General features: G+C 35.9%; 2 protein-coding genes across 4 annotated transcripts in view; both read left to right on the top strand.

Annotated features, from left to right (window-relative positions):
• Positions 1 to 2,367, top strand: part of LOC132183575 (exocyst complex component SEC6) — a 31,277-nt gene extending 28,910 nt beyond the window's left edge. For all 3 annotated transcript variants that reach the window (XM_059596899.1, XM_059596901.1, XM_059596900.1), the window contains exons 22-26: positions 204 to 291; positions 393 to 482; positions 671 to 787; positions 1,593 to 1,655; positions 2,091 to 2,367. In XM_059596899.1, the coding sequence (XP_059452882.1) occupies positions 204 to 291; positions 393 to 482; positions 671 to 787; positions 1,593 to 1,655; positions 2,091 to 2,222 (490 nt within the window). In that variant the 3' untranslated portion in view covers positions 2,223 to 2,367. The remainder of the gene's footprint in view (positions 1 to 203; positions 292 to 392; positions 483 to 670; positions 788 to 1,592; positions 1,656 to 2,090) is intronic.
• A 1,066-nt stretch (positions 2,368 to 3,433) lies between these two features.
• LOC132183828 (vacuolar protein sorting-associated protein 53 A) lies at positions 3,434 to 18,509 on the top strand. The gene is made up of 24 exons (XM_059597276.1): positions 3,434 to 4,310; positions 5,013 to 5,107; positions 5,457 to 5,513; positions 5,703 to 5,853; positions 7,488 to 7,558; positions 8,143 to 8,267; positions 8,973 to 9,133; positions 9,233 to 9,374; positions 10,298 to 10,361; positions 11,249 to 11,434; positions 11,541 to 11,582; positions 12,182 to 12,286; positions 12,362 to 12,421; positions 12,721 to 12,798; positions 13,076 to 13,183; positions 13,284 to 13,349; positions 14,022 to 14,099; positions 14,177 to 14,310; positions 14,393 to 14,486; positions 14,858 to 14,935; positions 15,793 to 15,855; positions 17,138 to 17,206; positions 17,292 to 17,387; positions 18,012 to 18,509. Exons 1-24 carry the CDS (start codon positions 4,262 to 4,264, stop codon positions 18,306 to 18,308), a joined length of 2,469 nt encoding a protein of 822 aa, XP_059453259.1. The 5' UTR covers positions 3,434 to 4,261; the 3' UTR covers positions 18,309 to 18,509.
• The last annotated feature ends 271 nt before the right edge of the window (positions 18,510 to 18,780 follow it).

An 18,780-nucleotide genomic window follows, 5' to 3' on the forward strand; every position in this document is an offset into this window, starting at 1 on the left:
TTTAGTTTACCCCTAATCCATTCATTAGTTTGACTTAGACTTGTTAGATTATCACCAATTTTGAGACTCTGGCTTATTTAGAACAAAATTTGTTGTTGCAGAATAAAAAGATTCTTTATTACCACTTTGGAATGATGATGTTTCTGTTAGTATTGTATGTCGGTTGGAACACGTATTATTGGGTTGTTAATTCTGTATTTAAGGTACATTGAAGAAAGATCATTTAGGAGATTTGTTGAAGCTTGCCTGGAGGAAACTGTCATTGTTTATGTTGATCATCTTCTAACACAGGTTTTTATTTCACATTAAAGTTGATGCTGTATACTCCTGTAATTTGTATTGTTATTTTTATTTCTATAGCATGATCATCTTAATGATGCTTATGCCTGTAGAGAAATTCCATCAAGGAAGAAACCATAGAACGGATGAGGCTAGACGAAGAGGTTCTCATGGACTTTTTTAGGGAATATATAAGTGTTTCTGTAAGTGCTGTTTATGTTTTGGACAATTCCATCCCCACCCCTGCAAAAAAAAAAAAAAAGAAAGATATTTGCTCTTATGTTGAAGTAAATTTGTTTCATGAAGTTAATAACTGTTTTATTCTTGGTTAGATATATCTCTCAGTTTCTTGTAATGCTTCTTTGTGCTAATTTCCTGACTTGGATTTCAGAAAGTTGAAAACAGAGTTAGGATACTGAGTGATTTAAGAGAACTTGCTTCAGCAGAGAGCCTGGATACCTTCACACTCATTTACACAAATATTCTTGAACATCAACCCGACTGCCCGGTAATCTCCTCTATTAATAAAGACTCTTATTTTTCCATCACAATTTTGCTACTGAAAATCTGGAAACACTATTTTCTTCCAAGACTGACATCTTAAATAAATGGGAAACTGCGCCTTAATACTCCCTCAATCTACCATACAATTTGCATTGTCCCCCAATCTTTTAATTTGGTTAATGTACCATTGGGGTTGTAATGTCAAAAATGGCAAAAATACCCTTAAAAACAATTCAGAAAAAAAAAAAAAAAAAACAAACAAACAAACAAAGAAAAACAAAACAAAACAAAAAAGTAGGAAAACAATTACTTGAGTGACCCACGGCCACTTTTCTAAATTTTTTTCCTGAACTTTTTATATCATGGAGGGTATTGTTGTCATTTTTACTCGCAGTAAGGGGACATTGTAACCCCCAAATGGTAGATTAACCAAATTGAAATATTGGGGGGACATTGCAAATTTAGTGGTACATTGATGGGGTAAGGTTAGTTTTCCCTAAATAAATCAAATGTCTTTGAAGTTTATTTTGTATCTTGAAAAATTAAATTTTTGGTTACCATCTCATCCATGCTCTTCCCTGTCATGTTATTAATAAACTTCTGGTTCACTGTTTTTATTTTAATGTATCTGTCAACTGCAAATAAGAGCACTAGCCCAAGGTAATTGAAAGTAAGACGTAATATTAAGTTAGGAATTTTAGTACTCTGTTTAGTTTATGCTAATTTTCTGCCACAAAAAGTAAGGTATTAGAAATCTGGCCCTAAAGGTAATTTTCTGGTATAAAAATCTCGATGTTTTCCTATTACAGCCTGAGGTTGTTGAGAAGCTTGTTGGACTACGGGAAGGCATACCAAGGAAGGATGCTAAGGAGGTATGTGCAACCTTGTCATTCTTTCCTCAATATCAATTAAAACTATACTGTTGGATGCTAAAATACGAGAAGGTCTCAGATTTTCTTGGGGTGTATTATGATGCCCCATGGGAACCCAATTACTGGACAGTGATTTAACAAAATGGGTTCTATGTAATCATGCAACTAACTCACTTATGAAATGTGGCGCTGCTTTATATATGTTACATGGGCCTAGTTGACCTATTTATATGGGGTATAAACTTCGGTGGTAGATTAGTTCCTGCATTAGTTTTGGGTGTAAAGTGACCCCAAAGTTCAAAAACAAGAAACAAATCTTGATGTCATTTGCTTTTGTTTTATTTCCCTGTGTGAGACAATATTGCTTGGGTGAAAGAGGCTTTTGAGTTCTGTCGTCTGCGGGTTTGAATATTGTCCGTTATCTTTGCCAAACAGGTAGTACAAGAGTGCAAAGAGATTTACGAGAATTCTCTCGTCGATGGGAACCCTCCAAAGGCAGGTTTTGTTTTTACAAAAGTGAAGTGCTTATCAGTCTCCAAGGGATCTCTGTGGCGAAAGCTGACTTAGTAGTGCAATTTCAATACATTTGTGTGGATTAGAGAAACGATGCTGTCATTTGTATAGACCTGTTAACCTTCTTTAATTGGAAAATTCCCATTTGTATTTATTTATTTTATTAATAGTGAATAGTCTCTCTTCGAGTTCTTGTGCATGCCATTCCTCTCTCTCTCTCTCTCTCTCTGGATCAAATAAATTAAAGTTGTATAAGTCACAGTATGACATAAATCAGTTTGAAATTTTAGGGTTTTTTTCACCCAAGATTTCAACAATTTGTATAAATATATTGATTGAAGAACTTCAGAATCTCTGCATGGCTTTCGATATTACTGGTGCAATTTCTTGATTCCCATAAAAGGCTATAACTCTATGATATAGGTCCGATAGAGGGAGACGAAACTAAACTGTTATGGTGTTTATCTTGGGGGCCTGTCTAGTCAGATAATCTGTCTCAAATAGCCCTTCTGGGAGTGTCTGATTTCAAAGTTCCTTGCTGTTTGTCTCTTGGAAAATCCCTAATTTATTATGCTCGCTTAATTAATGGAAACTCTTCCATATCTGGAAAATAGTCCTTCATGATGAAAATTTCAGGTTTTTTTTTTCTTTGTACTGTTGAACGTTTACATTTTATACATACTGGAGAGTAATAATAATGGCTTTATAATGTTCTTATTTTTGAAAAATTAAGTCAACCCCGTAGCATAACAAATTTGAAAAAGACAGCCCAAGTATTAGACCTATCCAATTTCCTTGAAATTTTCATATATTGATGGCTGCTTCCTTCTTGTTGGGTCAGAAATAAGCTCCAGTGTTTTCCTTTTTCTTCTTTCGTCAGCAAGAGTGGTAAATAATAATCAAGTAGGACGCCACGAGGGACCTAATGGAGCACCAAGGTGATGGTATGATTGTAACGCTTTCTTATCAAGTGTTTGAAAGCATTTTCACTCGCTTTTTTTCTTTCTTTTATAAGAATTAGGAGGGCAAAGACCGACCTTTCTCACTTTCTTTTTGCAGATAAACACGGAAGACACTCTTTATTTCTTTTATTAGAATTAGGACGTATATCTTCACACATATGTTTAACAAATCAATCATTAAATTTGGAAGCATCTCGAAAAAAAAACATATATGAAAAACAGGAACATCATAAATTTAAGAATAGTTTTCGTTAGATGTAATGTGACGTAACAAAATATAGAGTCGTGGCCATTTTTACCCAAGCGAAAAAAACTCCCTTAGATCTTGAGCGAAAAAAAAAAAATGAAAAAACTTCCTTAGATCTGAGCACCTGTGCCTCGGACAGACAAGACAACCCATCGCACCCTTCCTTAATTCACTTCTCCCAGATTCTCCAGAAACCCTAGCCGCTTCAACCTTCCTTCTTTTCCCATCTCTTCTGCAATCAACGCTCCACTACACGCTCAACTCCTCAAATCTATCTTCTTTACCGGAATTGCTCTTCAGCTCTTTACACAAACTACTTCCGGCACGACACTCCTTCTGAATCTTTGGTGTCCTGTTCGATGAGGGCCATTACTGGTAATGGGTATTGAAGGTGCTCTCATTTCTTGTTAATGCACGGGCAAGTGCAGAGATGGGCCTGATTTCTGCGGTTTGAATTGTGCTAATTGATCAGGGTTTTCAAAGTTTTCTTATTTCCATGGTATATCCTGTCTCCAGAGGCATTCTGCTTTCATTTGATGACGACCGCCAAGATACGCTTAGTGATTAAATCTTTTGATCGCCCATTATCTTTTGGAAAGCAGTTTTTGGGGCGGAAGATTGGATTGCCTGAAAAACGAGTCTTATATACTGTGTTGCGATCACCCCATATTGATAAGAAGTCCAGAGAACAATTTGAAATGAGAATCAAGAAACAAATTGTGGATATAGAAACTGACACGCAGGAATTGCGCAAGAAGTTCTTTTGGTTGAAACGTTTCCGAGCTCTTTAAGTAGGCCGTCGGCGGCTATCTTTTTTGTTTTCGTTTAAATCACCCTTTAGGAAATAAAAGAGTACTTATTTTCACTTCTTTTTACCATTAAAGATGGACAAGTCGAGCGCTTTGGAGTATATCAACCAGATGTTCCCTACAGGTTTGCTCTTTCATTCACAATCTTTCTGTTGATTTTGTTTGTTCCTCAAGCTAGGTAATACATATATACCAGTGTAGTGCGTATCAGAAAAGAGGATGTATTCAGATCGCAGAATGTAACATAGGCTAGTCCAAATGTGAGAACTACTTATACACGGATCAGTTGCACACTTATAATTAGGGTGCGTTTGGCCCCTGTTCGAAGCAGGTTAAAAGTTAGGTTTTTTAAACAAAATTCGCAAAATGTTTCTAGTTTGGAAATCCGTGTTCGGGAGAGCATTTAAAACAATGCAGTTTGGCAATGTTAAAAATGCACAATTCTAAAGGTCGAACCGTGATTTTACCAAATGTTTAAGTTGGTTTTTAAAGTCGCGTTTTCATCATCTACATTTTGATTTTTCAAACCGCATGTTTGAAACCGCTAAACCTAACGGACATGAATCTAAGAAAGAAATCTCCAAAATTAGATAATTTACTGAATGTAAGTATGATCGTTAAAAACAATATAGGCCCAGGTATCATCCTGCAACTACCAACTCCGTAGGAGTTGATTATTTTTACTAATGAAGTTTGCCTATCTCAAGTATTCTTGGTTTTTTGGAATCATTGCATTCCTGAACTTCATTACATCCTTTCTACTTATTATGTGTCTTATTTGATGCTTATTATCGTGTTGACATTATGATATGTGGCGAATATTCAGAGGCATCTTTATATGGTGTCGAGCCACTCATGCAAAAGATACACAGTGAGATTCGTCGTGTAGATGCTGGAATATTAGCAGCTGTTCGTCAACAGGTCATGATCTTTGGCTATTTTTTTGATGTCTTCATCTCAATTCTCAATAGTATTTAGACTGGATTAGTCTTTGTTTGGGATTTTTCATTTGTAATATGATGAGCTGAGGCTTTGGATGCCGCGCACTTTTCCATAAAATCCACCACTTCTGAACAAGTAAGATATATTGGGGGAATTTGCAAAATCATTCATGCATTGCTATAAGTAGGGCAATGAAATTCACTTTAAAAAAAAAAGGACAATACAATTGACTTGCAACCACTCTAATGTTATTATGTTCATGCATTTGGAAAGTATGATTTATATCATTATCTTTAGTTTTTTGATAGATCAGCTTCTGTGATTTCAGAGTAATTCAGGAACCAAAGCCAAGGAGGATCTTGCAGCTGCTACGTGTGCTGTGGAGGTCTGAAGTTTAAAACATCTATTCATATTATCATTGAAATTAGTTACATGGGTTTAGTTTGTCCACCTTAAGCATTTTGCTTACGTACACCATTAAGCATCTTAATGCTGTATTTGTCAGTTCTTGTCTTTGTTTGGGGTTGTCTATGTTTTCATTTTCTGGCTATTTGTTTTATTTCCTGTCAAGCAGGAACTCATGTATAAGATCCGAGAAATAAAAGGGAAAGCTGAGCAAAGTGAGATGATGGTTCAGGAAATATGCCGCGACATTAAAAAGTTGGACTTTGCAAAGAAGCACATAACGACTACAATTACAGCTCTTCATCGTCTTACCATGCTAGGTTTGTCTTTGTTATCCTTCTATGTTTGTAGGAGTTTTCTTGAAGGCTTTTACAGTTTGTCCCCATTAAGGTTGTCAGATTGAAAGACTACGGATTGGATTTTTTTTTGGACTTTTATGAGATGTATAAGATTCTTCAAAATGGAATAGATTAAAATCTTTATCAATCAAAAACTGACAGAAAAAATCATGTGATGTTCTGTTGGTCCAAATGGTTTACTTTTTTGAGCTTTTAACCTCATGAACCTGTGGCTTTCCACTTAGACCTCTAAATTGGTTTCAATTACTTTGCTTGAAAGGTTCCGGTTTGTTTAAATTATAGAACCTCATACCGGACAATGTGTTTGAATTAAAAAGCGATAAAATCTATGATACAACTTGAAAAGCAGTGAAAGGATAGGCCAGGCATCAGTTTGGAAGCTATACATTATATAATTTTATAGAGATCTGGCTGCTTGAATGCTATACAATTTAATAAAGTTTTGACTGCCTGATAATTGCCCTGCCACATTTATGATACCCGCTGCCAACCTTTCCCTTTTTCCCACCTTGCATGATCTACAATTTTAGGTGTGTTCTCCACACACACGCACACACACACAAGCATGCACATATTTAGGTGTGTGTGAATATATATATGGGAGTGTTCAAAATACCCGTTCACTTGACTGGACCGAAACTGACCAAATCCAGTCTATTTTGGTGAGGGTCGGTTAAAAAATTTTAGTTCCGGTAAAGGGTCAGGTCGGCATTCAGTTTTAAAGGGCTGGCAAACCAACCTAACTTGACCCGACCCCTCTTGGCATGTATACATATTTCTAGTTTTCAATTCGTCTTCTAAACCTTGGGCCGTGGCCACTCCTCATCCCTCACCCTCATGCTGCACTTCCCATAGAAAAGCCCTCCTCCTCAACTTTGTGTCACCGTCACAGCCTCTGCCACCACACCACTCTCCACCTTTTCCATGGCCACTATCTGGATATTTTCTCACCGTTCCCACTGTTCAAACCTGTACACAACAGTTTCTCTCATTTCTCACTCTCTCTTTGGAGTTTTGGTTAAAACTCATACGATTTTAGAGGTCAACACAGATATGTTGATCTGTGCTTGATTTAGAATGAGAAATCAAGACAGATCGACAAATCTATGCTTGTTTGCTCTCCTTTCCTTTTGTTGATTTTTTTTTTTTTTTGTTCTAAAGCTTGCTGTGGTTGCTGAATTTTGTTGTTTCTCTCGCATATCTGTGCTTTCCATAGTCTGAAGTTCTAAATCTCCTTCATAGATCTGTGCTTGGCTGCTTGCTGAAGTTCTAATTCTCTTTCATCCCGATTGACCTACTCAACTGACTACCAACTGAAGCTGTTGGTGTCAGTCAGGGTTGTACCTCCCTTCCAACTCTCCTTCAGTTCGGAAGTCAGAAATACCTCCCTTCGACCCAAGGAGGTCGGATTTTATATATATATATATATATATAGAGAGAGAGAGAGAGAGAGAGAGAGAGAGAGAGAGCATTTAAGTGTAACATTTTAATGTACATACAATCAGCTTAGCTATTTATCATGGATTTGGGGTACTTAAGATGGTGAGCTTCATATGTAAATTCTTACTTTAACACCCTTTTTCATGCTATGACAGTCTCTGCTGTTGAGCAGCTTCAAATTATGGCTTCAAAACGACAATATAAGGAGGCAGCTGCACAGCTAGAGGTACCATATCTGTTAGTAGATCATATGTAGTCACTCCTGTAGCAAGTGTTCCCTTGCCTGTTATACTTCTCGTTGGTCCCCTTTTTTCTTTGTTTTATTGTAGCTTGATTTTTACTCTCTAAAAGCACTAGTCTTTTGCCGCTCTTGAATGCCAACACTTTTAGATTTCCTTTATACAATTGGAAATTGAATGATGATTAGTGATCTTTTAATTTTGTCATCAATCTGTAACAGACTATATGATACAGGACAGATTTCTTTTCTCCTGATCTGTCTTAAGATATATGAATCCTAGCATCGTATCAGGAACAAGTGGTTTGTATTTAAGTGGTAAAGGATTAGGAATGAATCATGCTTGGTACAATAGGACTTCTATTCATGGAACTAGATGTTTGATGTGGTTTAATTTAATGGTGTCTGGCGTAGTTTGTGGCAGCCAAGAAAAGAGGTCTAGTTAAAAGGATTAAAGACTACATGATCTTTGTTTGTGATAAAAGCAATATCGTTTGCATTTCTGAAATACATTAGTATTATTCATATGAAGTTGTGTTTGTTTATATTTCTTTTTTCGTGATGTATTTCAGGCTGTGAACCAATTATGTAGTCACTTTGAAGCCTATAGGGATATTCCAAAGATCACAGAACTCAGGGAGAAGTTTAAGAATATCAAACAAATTCTCAAGTCACATGTGTTTTCTGATTTCTCCAGGTAAGTTGTCACTAAGGTTCTTGCCATATTTAATAACCATTTATTTCTTTTCTCTCTTGATATTCTCAAATTAACTTCTTTGTTTTTCTGGTCGCCAATTTGCTGTCTTAATACGTTTCTAGCTAAGACTTGCGACAGTCAGACATCAATTTAATTTTGTTTTTTGGGTCTTCAGATTCCTCTTCATTTTTTAATATTCTTCATCTACTTTTCAAAAGATGGGTGATGGACTTTGTGGATGACTAAACATGCATTTGAGAAACTGAGAGCCGCCTATTTTTTACAGATGACATTGAGATTAGCTAGCCAAAGCTTCTTCTTTCATGTGTTGATTAGGATTTTTCTAATGTTTTGTAAACCTCTGATTTTCCCTCTTAAAGTTTGTTTCATTCTTTTAGACCTGTATTTAAAAAGGCTAAGACAATATTATCTATTGTTTGGCACTTCTGAAATTCATATTCCATATAAGTTGCTGATAAAGAAAGCATTGCAAATGGATTATCAACTCCATGCACATCTGAAGTAGAATTTTGTGGAAGTTATGGAGGTTTAATGTTGATATCACAACTAATTCTAGTTATACCAGTTTTTTCTCTGAAGTGGTTTCTTGAAATCAGCTTCTTCTTATACATCTAAACTAAACATCAGTAATATGCTCTGTACTTTTTAAGTTTTTCTTTCTTTTTTTCCCTATTCTAATTTCAGCTTAGGTACTGGAAAAGAGACAGAAGAAACTAATTTACTACAGCATTTATCTGATGCCTGCTTGGTTGTTGATGCTTTGGAGCCATCTGTGAGGGAAGAGTTGGTAAACAATTTTTGCAGCCGTGAGCTTACTTCGTATGAACAAATTTTTGAAGGAGCTGGTATGTCTAACTTCCTACTTTGTTATGATTATGCTTCTTTATAAAGAAGACCACTTCATATGTCCTTTACTTTGAACTTTATTTTTGCCATGTCATTAGAACTGGCTAAGTTGGATAAAACTGAAAGGAGATATGCATGGATCAAGCGTCGAATAAGAACAAATGAAGAAATCTGGAAGATCTTTCCTCCTTCATGGCATGTTCCTTATCGCCTCTGCATCCAGTTCTGTAAGAAAACGAGGTATGCTTTGATAAACAAATCTTGGAAAGCTTGTATTTGGCATCAAATCTTGATCTTTGTTAAACAAACATGAGCCGTGTGCTTCTTGGATGGCTATATGTCTTTGATATTCTTCATTATTTTAGTATAGAATCCACAACCTTTTCAAATTTGTTAGCAATTTTTATTTAATATTTTGGAAGAGAACATTTGAAAATACCAGCCCAATGAAAATTGATGTTCAGACACCAACGTGGGTGTTGTCACCTCTTATTTATATGGACTTTCCGAGCCTTTTGACATATTGGTATGAAGAAAACTAAGGTTCCATTTGTTAAAATTTTTGTTTTCTATCTTTTGATTTCTCTTCTCAAAATAACACTCTAACGAACAACCCATAAAGGCCTGTTTGCTAAGCTTCCACAAAGGCCTATTTGCTAAGCTTCTCTAGAGCTCTTTTCACTTGTCAAACGCCGAAAACTTTTCTCAAAACTGGTTTACCAAACAAATTATCAAATGTGGCCCCCACCACTAACACACTTTGGCATGTGGATTGTAGTGCCAAACGCACTCTAGAACACTTTTTTAAACCAAACACATTAAGAATCAGAGCCTAAATGTTGTCTGTGCTATTTACAAGTCATCAGTTATATACAACATTACTTATAAAAAAAAAACAAAAAAAAAAGTTTTTCTTTTTCATTATAATGCAGTCAGCATCTTTCTGGATTTCATTATTGTCCCTCTTTAATTTTATTCTCCACATTTAGTTTCCTTAATATTCTGGGAAAAGTATAGAAAGAGTGGAGACAAGATTTAATCCCTCATTTTCATGCTACTAAGATATTAACCCCCTCTTAGTATTTGACTGTCAGATAAGAATTCTACTATTGGATACTATTGTGTAGAACCTGAGATTGTGATATGTGGTCTTGTGTTTCCAGGAAACAGCTTGAGGAGATCCTGGATAATCTGAAAGAAAAACCAGATGTTGGGGCTTTATTGTTGGTGAGCCTGTCTTTATCTAAATTTTAATCATGGACCTAAATCATCCTATTATGACATCCTGTTTGGTTTGAATTTTTCAAGGTATTTTTGATTTATTGAATAAAATCCGTCTGAATGGGAGTTTATTGACTTTCCAATTTAAATGATTTTAATCTTATAATGTCCTTGGACTAACCAAAGACATCTTGTGCTAAAAGGGAAAAAAAAAAAAAAAAGGACTTAATCGATCTTTTAGGTTTAATCCACTTGAAAGTTCCAAACCAAACAGGCATTAAAATTATATGGTGTAGGTTGTATTGTAGTTCAGTTCAAATCTAGGAGTTTGTTTTACTTAGTAGAAGTGATATTTCAACTAACTTGGACCAGACTACTCTTCTGCACAGCAGGAAATTCTGTATTGCGAAGAACTCCTTTATTTCCCTTTATGTGGGCTGCTTGAGGCATCTTTTGGTTTATAAGTTTTTATGTAATATTCCCTTTACAAAAAAAGTTTTTTTATGTAATATTCATAAGCTGCGTTGGAGAGAGGAAAGTTCCCCTTTTGGAAGGAAAAACTGGTTCTTAAAACTCAAGAAAGAGTACAGATATACAAATAGACTCTTGTACTATCTAAATCATACCCAAATCAGTTTCTTTCTCCTCTCCTCGTCTGTCTAGATCCTTTTCAAATCGTCACCTTCCTTGCAAGTAGGGCATGGTCTCTAGGAAACCAAGTTTTTTTTTTTTTTTCCAATCAGTTTTGTTTAAAATGATTGCTATAATGGTCTATATTACATGAAATGTTCATTTTAATTGACATGCTGCATCCTGTCTCATGACCAATTTAATTTATTTATGCCTGCTTCTTTCTGTCATTAATGTTTTCAATGCTTGGCGTCTATTTTTAGGCACTACAACGAACTCTAGAATTTGAGGATGAATTGGCTGAGAAATTCGGCGGAGGTGCACGAAGCTTGGAGACAGGTAACGAGATTGAGGAAATAGGCAGGGGCAAAAATACTAGTCAAAGTGTTTTAGATATTCGAAAGAAGTATGAAAGGAAGTTTGCTGCACATCAAGGAACTGGAACTGAAGTACGCATTATAAATTACTTACCGTTTTTAGTGAAGTTTGTGTAAGAAAAATATAGAACATAGAATATATTGTCACCCATTGTTCCTTTTGTTCTTTCTTTGACAGGAAAATGATGGAAAGAAAGAGTTGTCGGTGCCTGGAGCTGGGGTATATTATCTGCTTATGGTTGTTCATGCATATAATTTATTGATGGTATACACAACACTGTAGAGCTGGGACATCTGTACCCCAAAATGTACATGCCGCAGCAAGCATGAATGCTTGTATATTGTGTTTTCACCTCTTTTGTATGTATCCATCTACATGATTTTTTTCATTGCCTTGGAAGCTGGAAATCTTTGGGGGCTTTTACAGAAAAAGTTTGATTTGATTACCGAATGGTTCTAATCAACCTACTTCTATTTGAAGTCTTTGCGACATAATGATATTTAGTTGTTTTAGTCATTCCAGTTACAAAGCTGTGGTAATTAATTTCGATTTGCTTTTCCAATGGAAGCTTTAAAATACAAGATTTACTAAAATACGCTCAAGTGCTTTGATGTCATGTCATGCAAGTGAGATTAATCTAGGGTGGGTCTTTCCCTGAATTTTCTATTATAACCCGGCTATTCTTGTCTAGGATATTCTTGTTGGTCCTTTTATGAGGGACTACTTATTGAGATTATAGTTTTAGACTTCTTTCTGGCTTTTAGCTAGGGCAGATTAATATAGCTGCTGAAAATTGTCTGTATTATTTGATTTGGCAGTTCAACTTCCGTGGAATCATATCATCTTGCTTTGAACCTCACTTGACAGTGTATGTAGAACTGGAAGAGAAGACATTGATGGAGAATCTGGAGAAACTTGTTCAGGTACTTTGATCATTTTATTTTTTCACCACACTATGATTCCCTTTTACTTATTTATTTTTTATTTTTCCTTAATAGGAGGAGACGTGGGATATAGAAGAGGGAAGTCAGAATAATGTTTTATCAAGTAGCATGCAGGTGAGTAAGTCAACATTTTTCTGTTATTATTATAAATATGGAATCTGCGGTAAATCACTGCAATATAGAGGCTTTATGGTGATGGACATATTCAAGGATCAGAACACTATTGGGTTGCTAAATAAGCATTTTAAAGCTTATAAATGGGTCCTTGTATTTTGTCAAGAGAATCTGTATACTCAATAGCTAAGATTCTTTCATGCCTTTTGTTTGGGATGCACCTATATTAGTTCTTTTTGATCAAATTAATTTTGCCTTTGTCTTGCATTGTCTTAATTTACCCTTCTTGTGTTTTCTAGTTGTTTCTTATAATCAAGAGGAGCTTAAAGAGATGCAGTGCTCTAACAAAGAACCAGACGCTATTTAATTTGTTCAAGGTGCATTCTTGTAATTCATTTTTTATCTCCCTTTCTGGTATGTACTCTATTGCAATGATGTTAAACATCATTATATGTATTTTTTATATATATAAATGTGGTCAGTGTGAGTCAATTATTTAGGTTTTGCTATGTATGTTAAATATTTGAATATGAACAAATATGTGCTCTTTATGATTCCCTTAGGGTAGGGATGTGGAATAGACTGAGGGTAAGAGAATACACGTGTACATAGATGTGGTTTTTATAGAAATAACTTTTGAGCCCCTTTTCTTAGGTGTTTCAAAGAATTCTCAAAGCATATGCAACAAAACTTTTTGCAAGACTACCTAGGGGTGGAACAGGAATAGTTGCAGCAGCCACGGGCATGGATGGACAGATAAAGGTATATTAGACCATGTTTATTTGCATGATTGAATTGAGCAGTGTTTATTCTCTACTGGATGCTAATTTTGGCTTTGTTGCCATGTGACTATTTTGAGCAGACTTCTGACAGGGATGAAAGGGTGATGTGTTATATTGTGAATTCAGCTGAATATTGTCATAAAACGGTCAGTTGGTTTCTGAACTCATGGCATTTGTTGTTGGCCGTTGAATGTCAGCTTGAATTACACTTTTTATAATTTTTTCTTTGCTTATAAAAAAAAAATTATGCATGCCTGCATGTTGGAAGACAAGACAAGAGAGAGAGAGAGAGAAGGCTTGTAGGGTTTAAAAAAAGAGATAATGTCATGTTGATCTTTGCTTTTAAATTGCGTCTCTGAACTTGGTTGCTTATCCGGTTATTCTATTTTTGAAAAGTTATTTGTTATAACTGTTGGTTAGAGCCTTCAAGCTTCATGAAGCATTACCCTACGACCATTTTCTGAGCTAACACTTCTCTTATGTTATTGATATCTATTTAGACTAACCTATAGTTCAATGATATCTCTTGTCCACGCAATTTAAGTTGGTTATAACTGCAAATTTATAAATCTGTGTAAAGATCCTCTTTTAGCCCTAAAAATTTAAAGCATTGGAGTTGTAGCTTGTGAATTGCAAACATGTATACAGGGAATGTGTATGATATGACATAATCCTACAAAAGTTAGGACAACACATGGCCAGGACGTGGTGGTCGTTAATTTTATACTTGTTCCATATATTACTATTGTATAAATTTTCAGCCTATAATGATGCTGATGATATACAGTCTTAGAAACTTGGGATTTACTTTTTGACAGTCTGGTGAATTGGCGGAAAGTGTATCTAAAATAATCGACTCTCAATTAGTGGATGGAGTGGATATGTCAGAAGTGCAGGTACTGACTATCTCATAAATAAATCATGCCATGACTATTGTTCTCTTCATTTTTATAGAAGTAATGCTATTTTGCAGGATGAATTTTCGGCAGTCATAACAAAAGCGTTGGTAACCCTAGTGCATGGCCTGGAAAGTAAATTTGATGCTGAAATGGCTGCAATGACACGTGTTCCATGGGGTACCCTTGAAAGTGTCGGTGACCAATCAGAGTAAGCTCAGAAATTTGAAATTTTGAACCTCAAGTTCTAGTACTTAACACAACTTTCACTGTTTACCACATCCTCCTTGCAGGTATGTTAATGGCGTAAATATGATCCTTGCTAGTAGCATTCCTGTACTTGGAAGACTTCTTTCACCCGTTTACTTCCAATTCTTCTTGGACAAGGTGATTATAGAGAGGACTGTGATACCTTAGGTTTTGCTTCTCAAAATAGATCTTGCTCTAGTAAGGTTCAAGAATCATGCATATGGATTTATCATTTGTTTGGATTTTTTTTCAATTATTGATACCTTATGCAATTTATTTACTAATACAATAAAAGGCTTATGCATTTGCTTCACATCCAACTTAAATGGCCTACTCTGCGTCAAGCTTTGCTCAATTAAATATTTTTGGTTGTAGTCTTTAGGCATCCTCATCCATGCGACTTTGAGTTGACTTCTGAAGTTTGTGCGAAAATAGTTAATGACTTACATTCTAACATTCTTTTCAAGTTACATTCGGCTAAATATCTTAATTTCTCTTATTTTATGCAGCTTGCATCTTCTCTTGGTCCCCGCTTTTATGCGAACATTTTCAAATGCAAGCACATATCAGAAACTGGAGCCCAACAAGTATTGACCATTTTCATCATTTATTTTATTCCTTTTTAGATGAGTGGTGATGGCATCAAAAAGATTTGCTTAAATAAGTGTAACATTATGTAAGGGGCAACTGAGGTTTATATCTTTTGGCTTGTTGGATATTTATCAAGGATCCCCCCTGAATCTTGAATTCTGAGGTTTGCATCTTGCTCAGATGTATAGTGCTCATAAGTTGCATACGTGCACATTGAGCTTTACATTATATCTAGAATTTGGGCCTGATGCACTATGCCTAGTAATAGAGTATATTGCACATTTAAATTGGCTATTGTTAAAATAATTTGGAGCTGCTTGCATAGACTTTAGTTTTCTTGACGTTATTTGTCACTGTTTTTAAATTTGGAGTTCTGTAGCATGAACGAATCAATGAGATACAATGTCCTTTGTATCTTTGATCTAAACAACTTTTATATTTATTCTTGTATAATCTTAGCAGGTATTTTTCTTTTTCTTTCTTATGTTTTTTTTTTTTTTTTTGAAAAAAAAAAAAATTACTCACAATATGGCTGAACATTTTGGTATAAAGGCCTTGCATCTAATGCTGTCAGGCTTAGGCCTAATTTCAAAAGAAGACAAAACACTTTTTTTTTAAAAAAAAAAATCTTGGAAAATTGTGTACATAACCATACGCAGTAAGAAACAGTGTAGAAACACACAAGTGAGTGGGCAGGCTGAATGTTGCTTGTGTCAGATGTTCGTACCCATGCCATTCATACATGTGATTAACAAATAGATCAATGTTTTAAAATGTATTCTTTCTTGAATGTAATCGTTGTGGTTTATTCATGTAAATTTAGATATAAATAAATGGTTTGATGCTTTTACAGATGTTATTGGACACTCAAGCAGTAAAGACGATTCTTCTAGACATTCCTTCACTTGGTCGACAAGTGAGTTACTTCTTTCAAAGAAATGCATGTTAACTTTCATTGATTCCTCTTTCTGGAGTCAAATGTGATTGGGTGGCTGTTAGTTTGTGTATGATAAATATGGAAAATCATGCTTGATGAGAAAGTTTATGTTTGTTGGGCTTGACATCCTCTTTTCTTCTTTTCCCAAATAAACGCAGTATTTGTATATGTTCACTTTTTGGAGTGAAGAATGTTTAAATGATTTCAAACTCCTATGGCATTTATTAAACCTAAATTAAACCTAACTGATGTTCCAATTTAGGTATGTTTCTATTATATCAATTTCAACAGTCCACTTTTGTGAACAACAAATGCTAATCCAGATAATTTGAGAAGCTGAACTCTACCTTGGTGCTAGGTTGGCCTGTTTTTGAACGTTGGAAGCTAAGTGTTGTAGCTCTCATTTGAAAATTCCGTGCACTCTGTAAGGGCAGGAAGTAAATAGTTGGAAAGGTTCAATAATGTATTAATCATTAAAGAACATTGCCTTTGATCGAGTGGAACAGTGAGCAAGCATGTGTGTTGCTGACCTTGGACAGCTGGCTTGATATTTGTTGCGTGATAACTGATATCTAGAAGTACCAGCATTTCCAACTTATGAATTAGTTATGTGTGCAGACAAGAAAAATATGCATCACCTGCCATCTATAAACCATTTGAAAAAATAAGCTTCAGTCATTAGATAAACTATGGCTGGGCACCAGCCCTTTCTAGTTGGAGTGGGCCAGTTCTGACTTTGGATGCCAACCCGCACCACCCCTTTTCTAAGCCAACCCTACCCTGCCAATGTCGGCTCCAAAGTCGGTGGGCACTAGAGGTCTAGCTGCCACCGCACAGCCACCTGGCTGCTAGACTCAGAGAGAGAGGCTACGGTGGCTCAGGCTTCTTCTTCTTCTCTGTTAGACTGGCAAGAGCTTGAATGCTAAGAGGTAGCTTGGGTTACATGGAGGGGGTTGTATATATATAGTGGTCAGGTCAGGTGGATCGGAATTCCAACCCCTTATTTTCCGACATCCAACCTGACTTTTGTTTGACGATATAAATCACTTCTGACCCCAGTCAGATGCCAACAGATCGGATTGGATTGGGGTCAGAAGGCCGGGTTGGCAGGTATTTGAACAGCCCTAAGATAAACCTGACAGTATTGCATGTGTTTGCCATAATTTCTTTAACTATGTATGATTGTTTGCAGGTGCTTAATTTTGGTCTCCTGTTATGTAAATCAAACCCCTCACATTTCATTATCTTCCTTTTTGAACAGACTTCTGGTGCAGCAAGCTATTCAAAATTTGTGAGCCGTGAAATGAGCAAAGCTGAAGCACTTTTGAAGGTTTGTGATCATATAATCTGTACATTTTCTGTGTGACAAGTTTAGTTTTATTTTTTATACAAGTGTATGTATATTCATTATTCAGGTTATACTGTCCCCATTTGATTCTGTGGCGGATACCTATCGAGCATTGCTACCAGAGGGAACACCGATGGAGTTTCAGCGTATTCTGGAGCTTAAGGTAGGTTCAATTCTAGCTGTTCTATATATGGTTTAGTCATACGCTGGTTTCATAGACCCTTACCTATTGTCATGCCCCAAAAAAATGGATGGATATAGGTCAAGGCTGTGTGATGTTAACTTTCTCTAATTTTCAACTTTCCTTGTCAAGTTGGATAAGGTGTCTGCCAAAGTTTCATATGTTGGGTCATCTTCTTAGCTTTCACTAACCACAAAACATCAGCTTTTGCCACCGCAGAGAGGTGCGCCCATGAAACATTCATTAAAGCTTCCCAACAAAATTGCGCAACATGAATTGAATAAATTAATCGTGCATTCTGTGTGAACATGGCCTCTTATGTATCGCATAAAAGAACATCTCCTTTGAACTTTAAGGAAGTGCTTTGTTTCCCCTTCTTGCTTATTATTAGGTTTAGCTGCAGTTTACTATTTTGAAATCAGAAGTTTTTGCGTGTCACTACTCTATAGCATTTACTATAGGATACAGTTGACACACATTCAATGTATGCTTTGTCGGATCATTATGATCCATTATTTGGATACAAGTATTTGGTTTGATGGTGGAATTATATTAAACTAATAAACTTTTGAGGACGGCAGGTTAATGTTTGAATGGCATGTTCAGGGCCTTAAAAAAGCTGATCAGCAAAGTATACTAGACGACTTTGTCAAACGTGGGCCAGGGATTACGCAACATTCTATCGTGCCATCGGTTGTCCAGGCAGTCCCTACTGCCCCGGCAGCTCCTGCAATACCCAATCTGGCTTCAATAGGACTAATTGCTTCACGGGAGGATGTGCTAACCAGAGCAGCTGCACTTGGAAGAGGTGCAGCTACAACAGGATTCAAGAGGTTCCTTGCTCTAACTGAAGCTGCAAAAGATCGGAAAGATGGGCCCTTCAGAAAGCTCTTCAATGCTTGAAACTTTTTTTTTTTTTTTTTTTTTTTATCTTATTAATATTGACCATCATCATTTTTCTCTACTGTGGCTCCATTTCAGCTCTTACAAAAGCATAATAAATGAACTTGATTGGTCCTTCAAAGAATTTGAGTTGAAGGGAAGCAATAACAAAATAATTACTACTACGTATTCAACTCTAAATCATTTGAAATACATGGGTGTTCAAAATTCTAATGTTTCCATCTTACAGAAAGTCAAGACCGACTCTTTTAGGGTAATATTTCATCTTACTGTAGTTTACATCTTACAATATAAACAATTAATTATTATTATTATTATTATTGATATCAAATAAGGATGGCAACGTGGCAGCCACGGAGAAGATGAACACTTTCCTTTTTTGAACAGCAGAGTGTTTCCCTTGTCACCCACGTGAATACAATAATAATGCATGGTGATGGTATGGTTTTCACGTTCCAACACCCAAAGTGGG

This window comes from Corylus avellana, chromosome ca6 (assembly GCF_901000735.1).
Source record: "Corylus avellana chromosome ca6, CavTom2PMs-1.0".
NCBI lineage: Eukaryota > Viridiplantae > Streptophyta > Magnoliopsida > Fagales > Betulaceae > Corylus > Corylus avellana.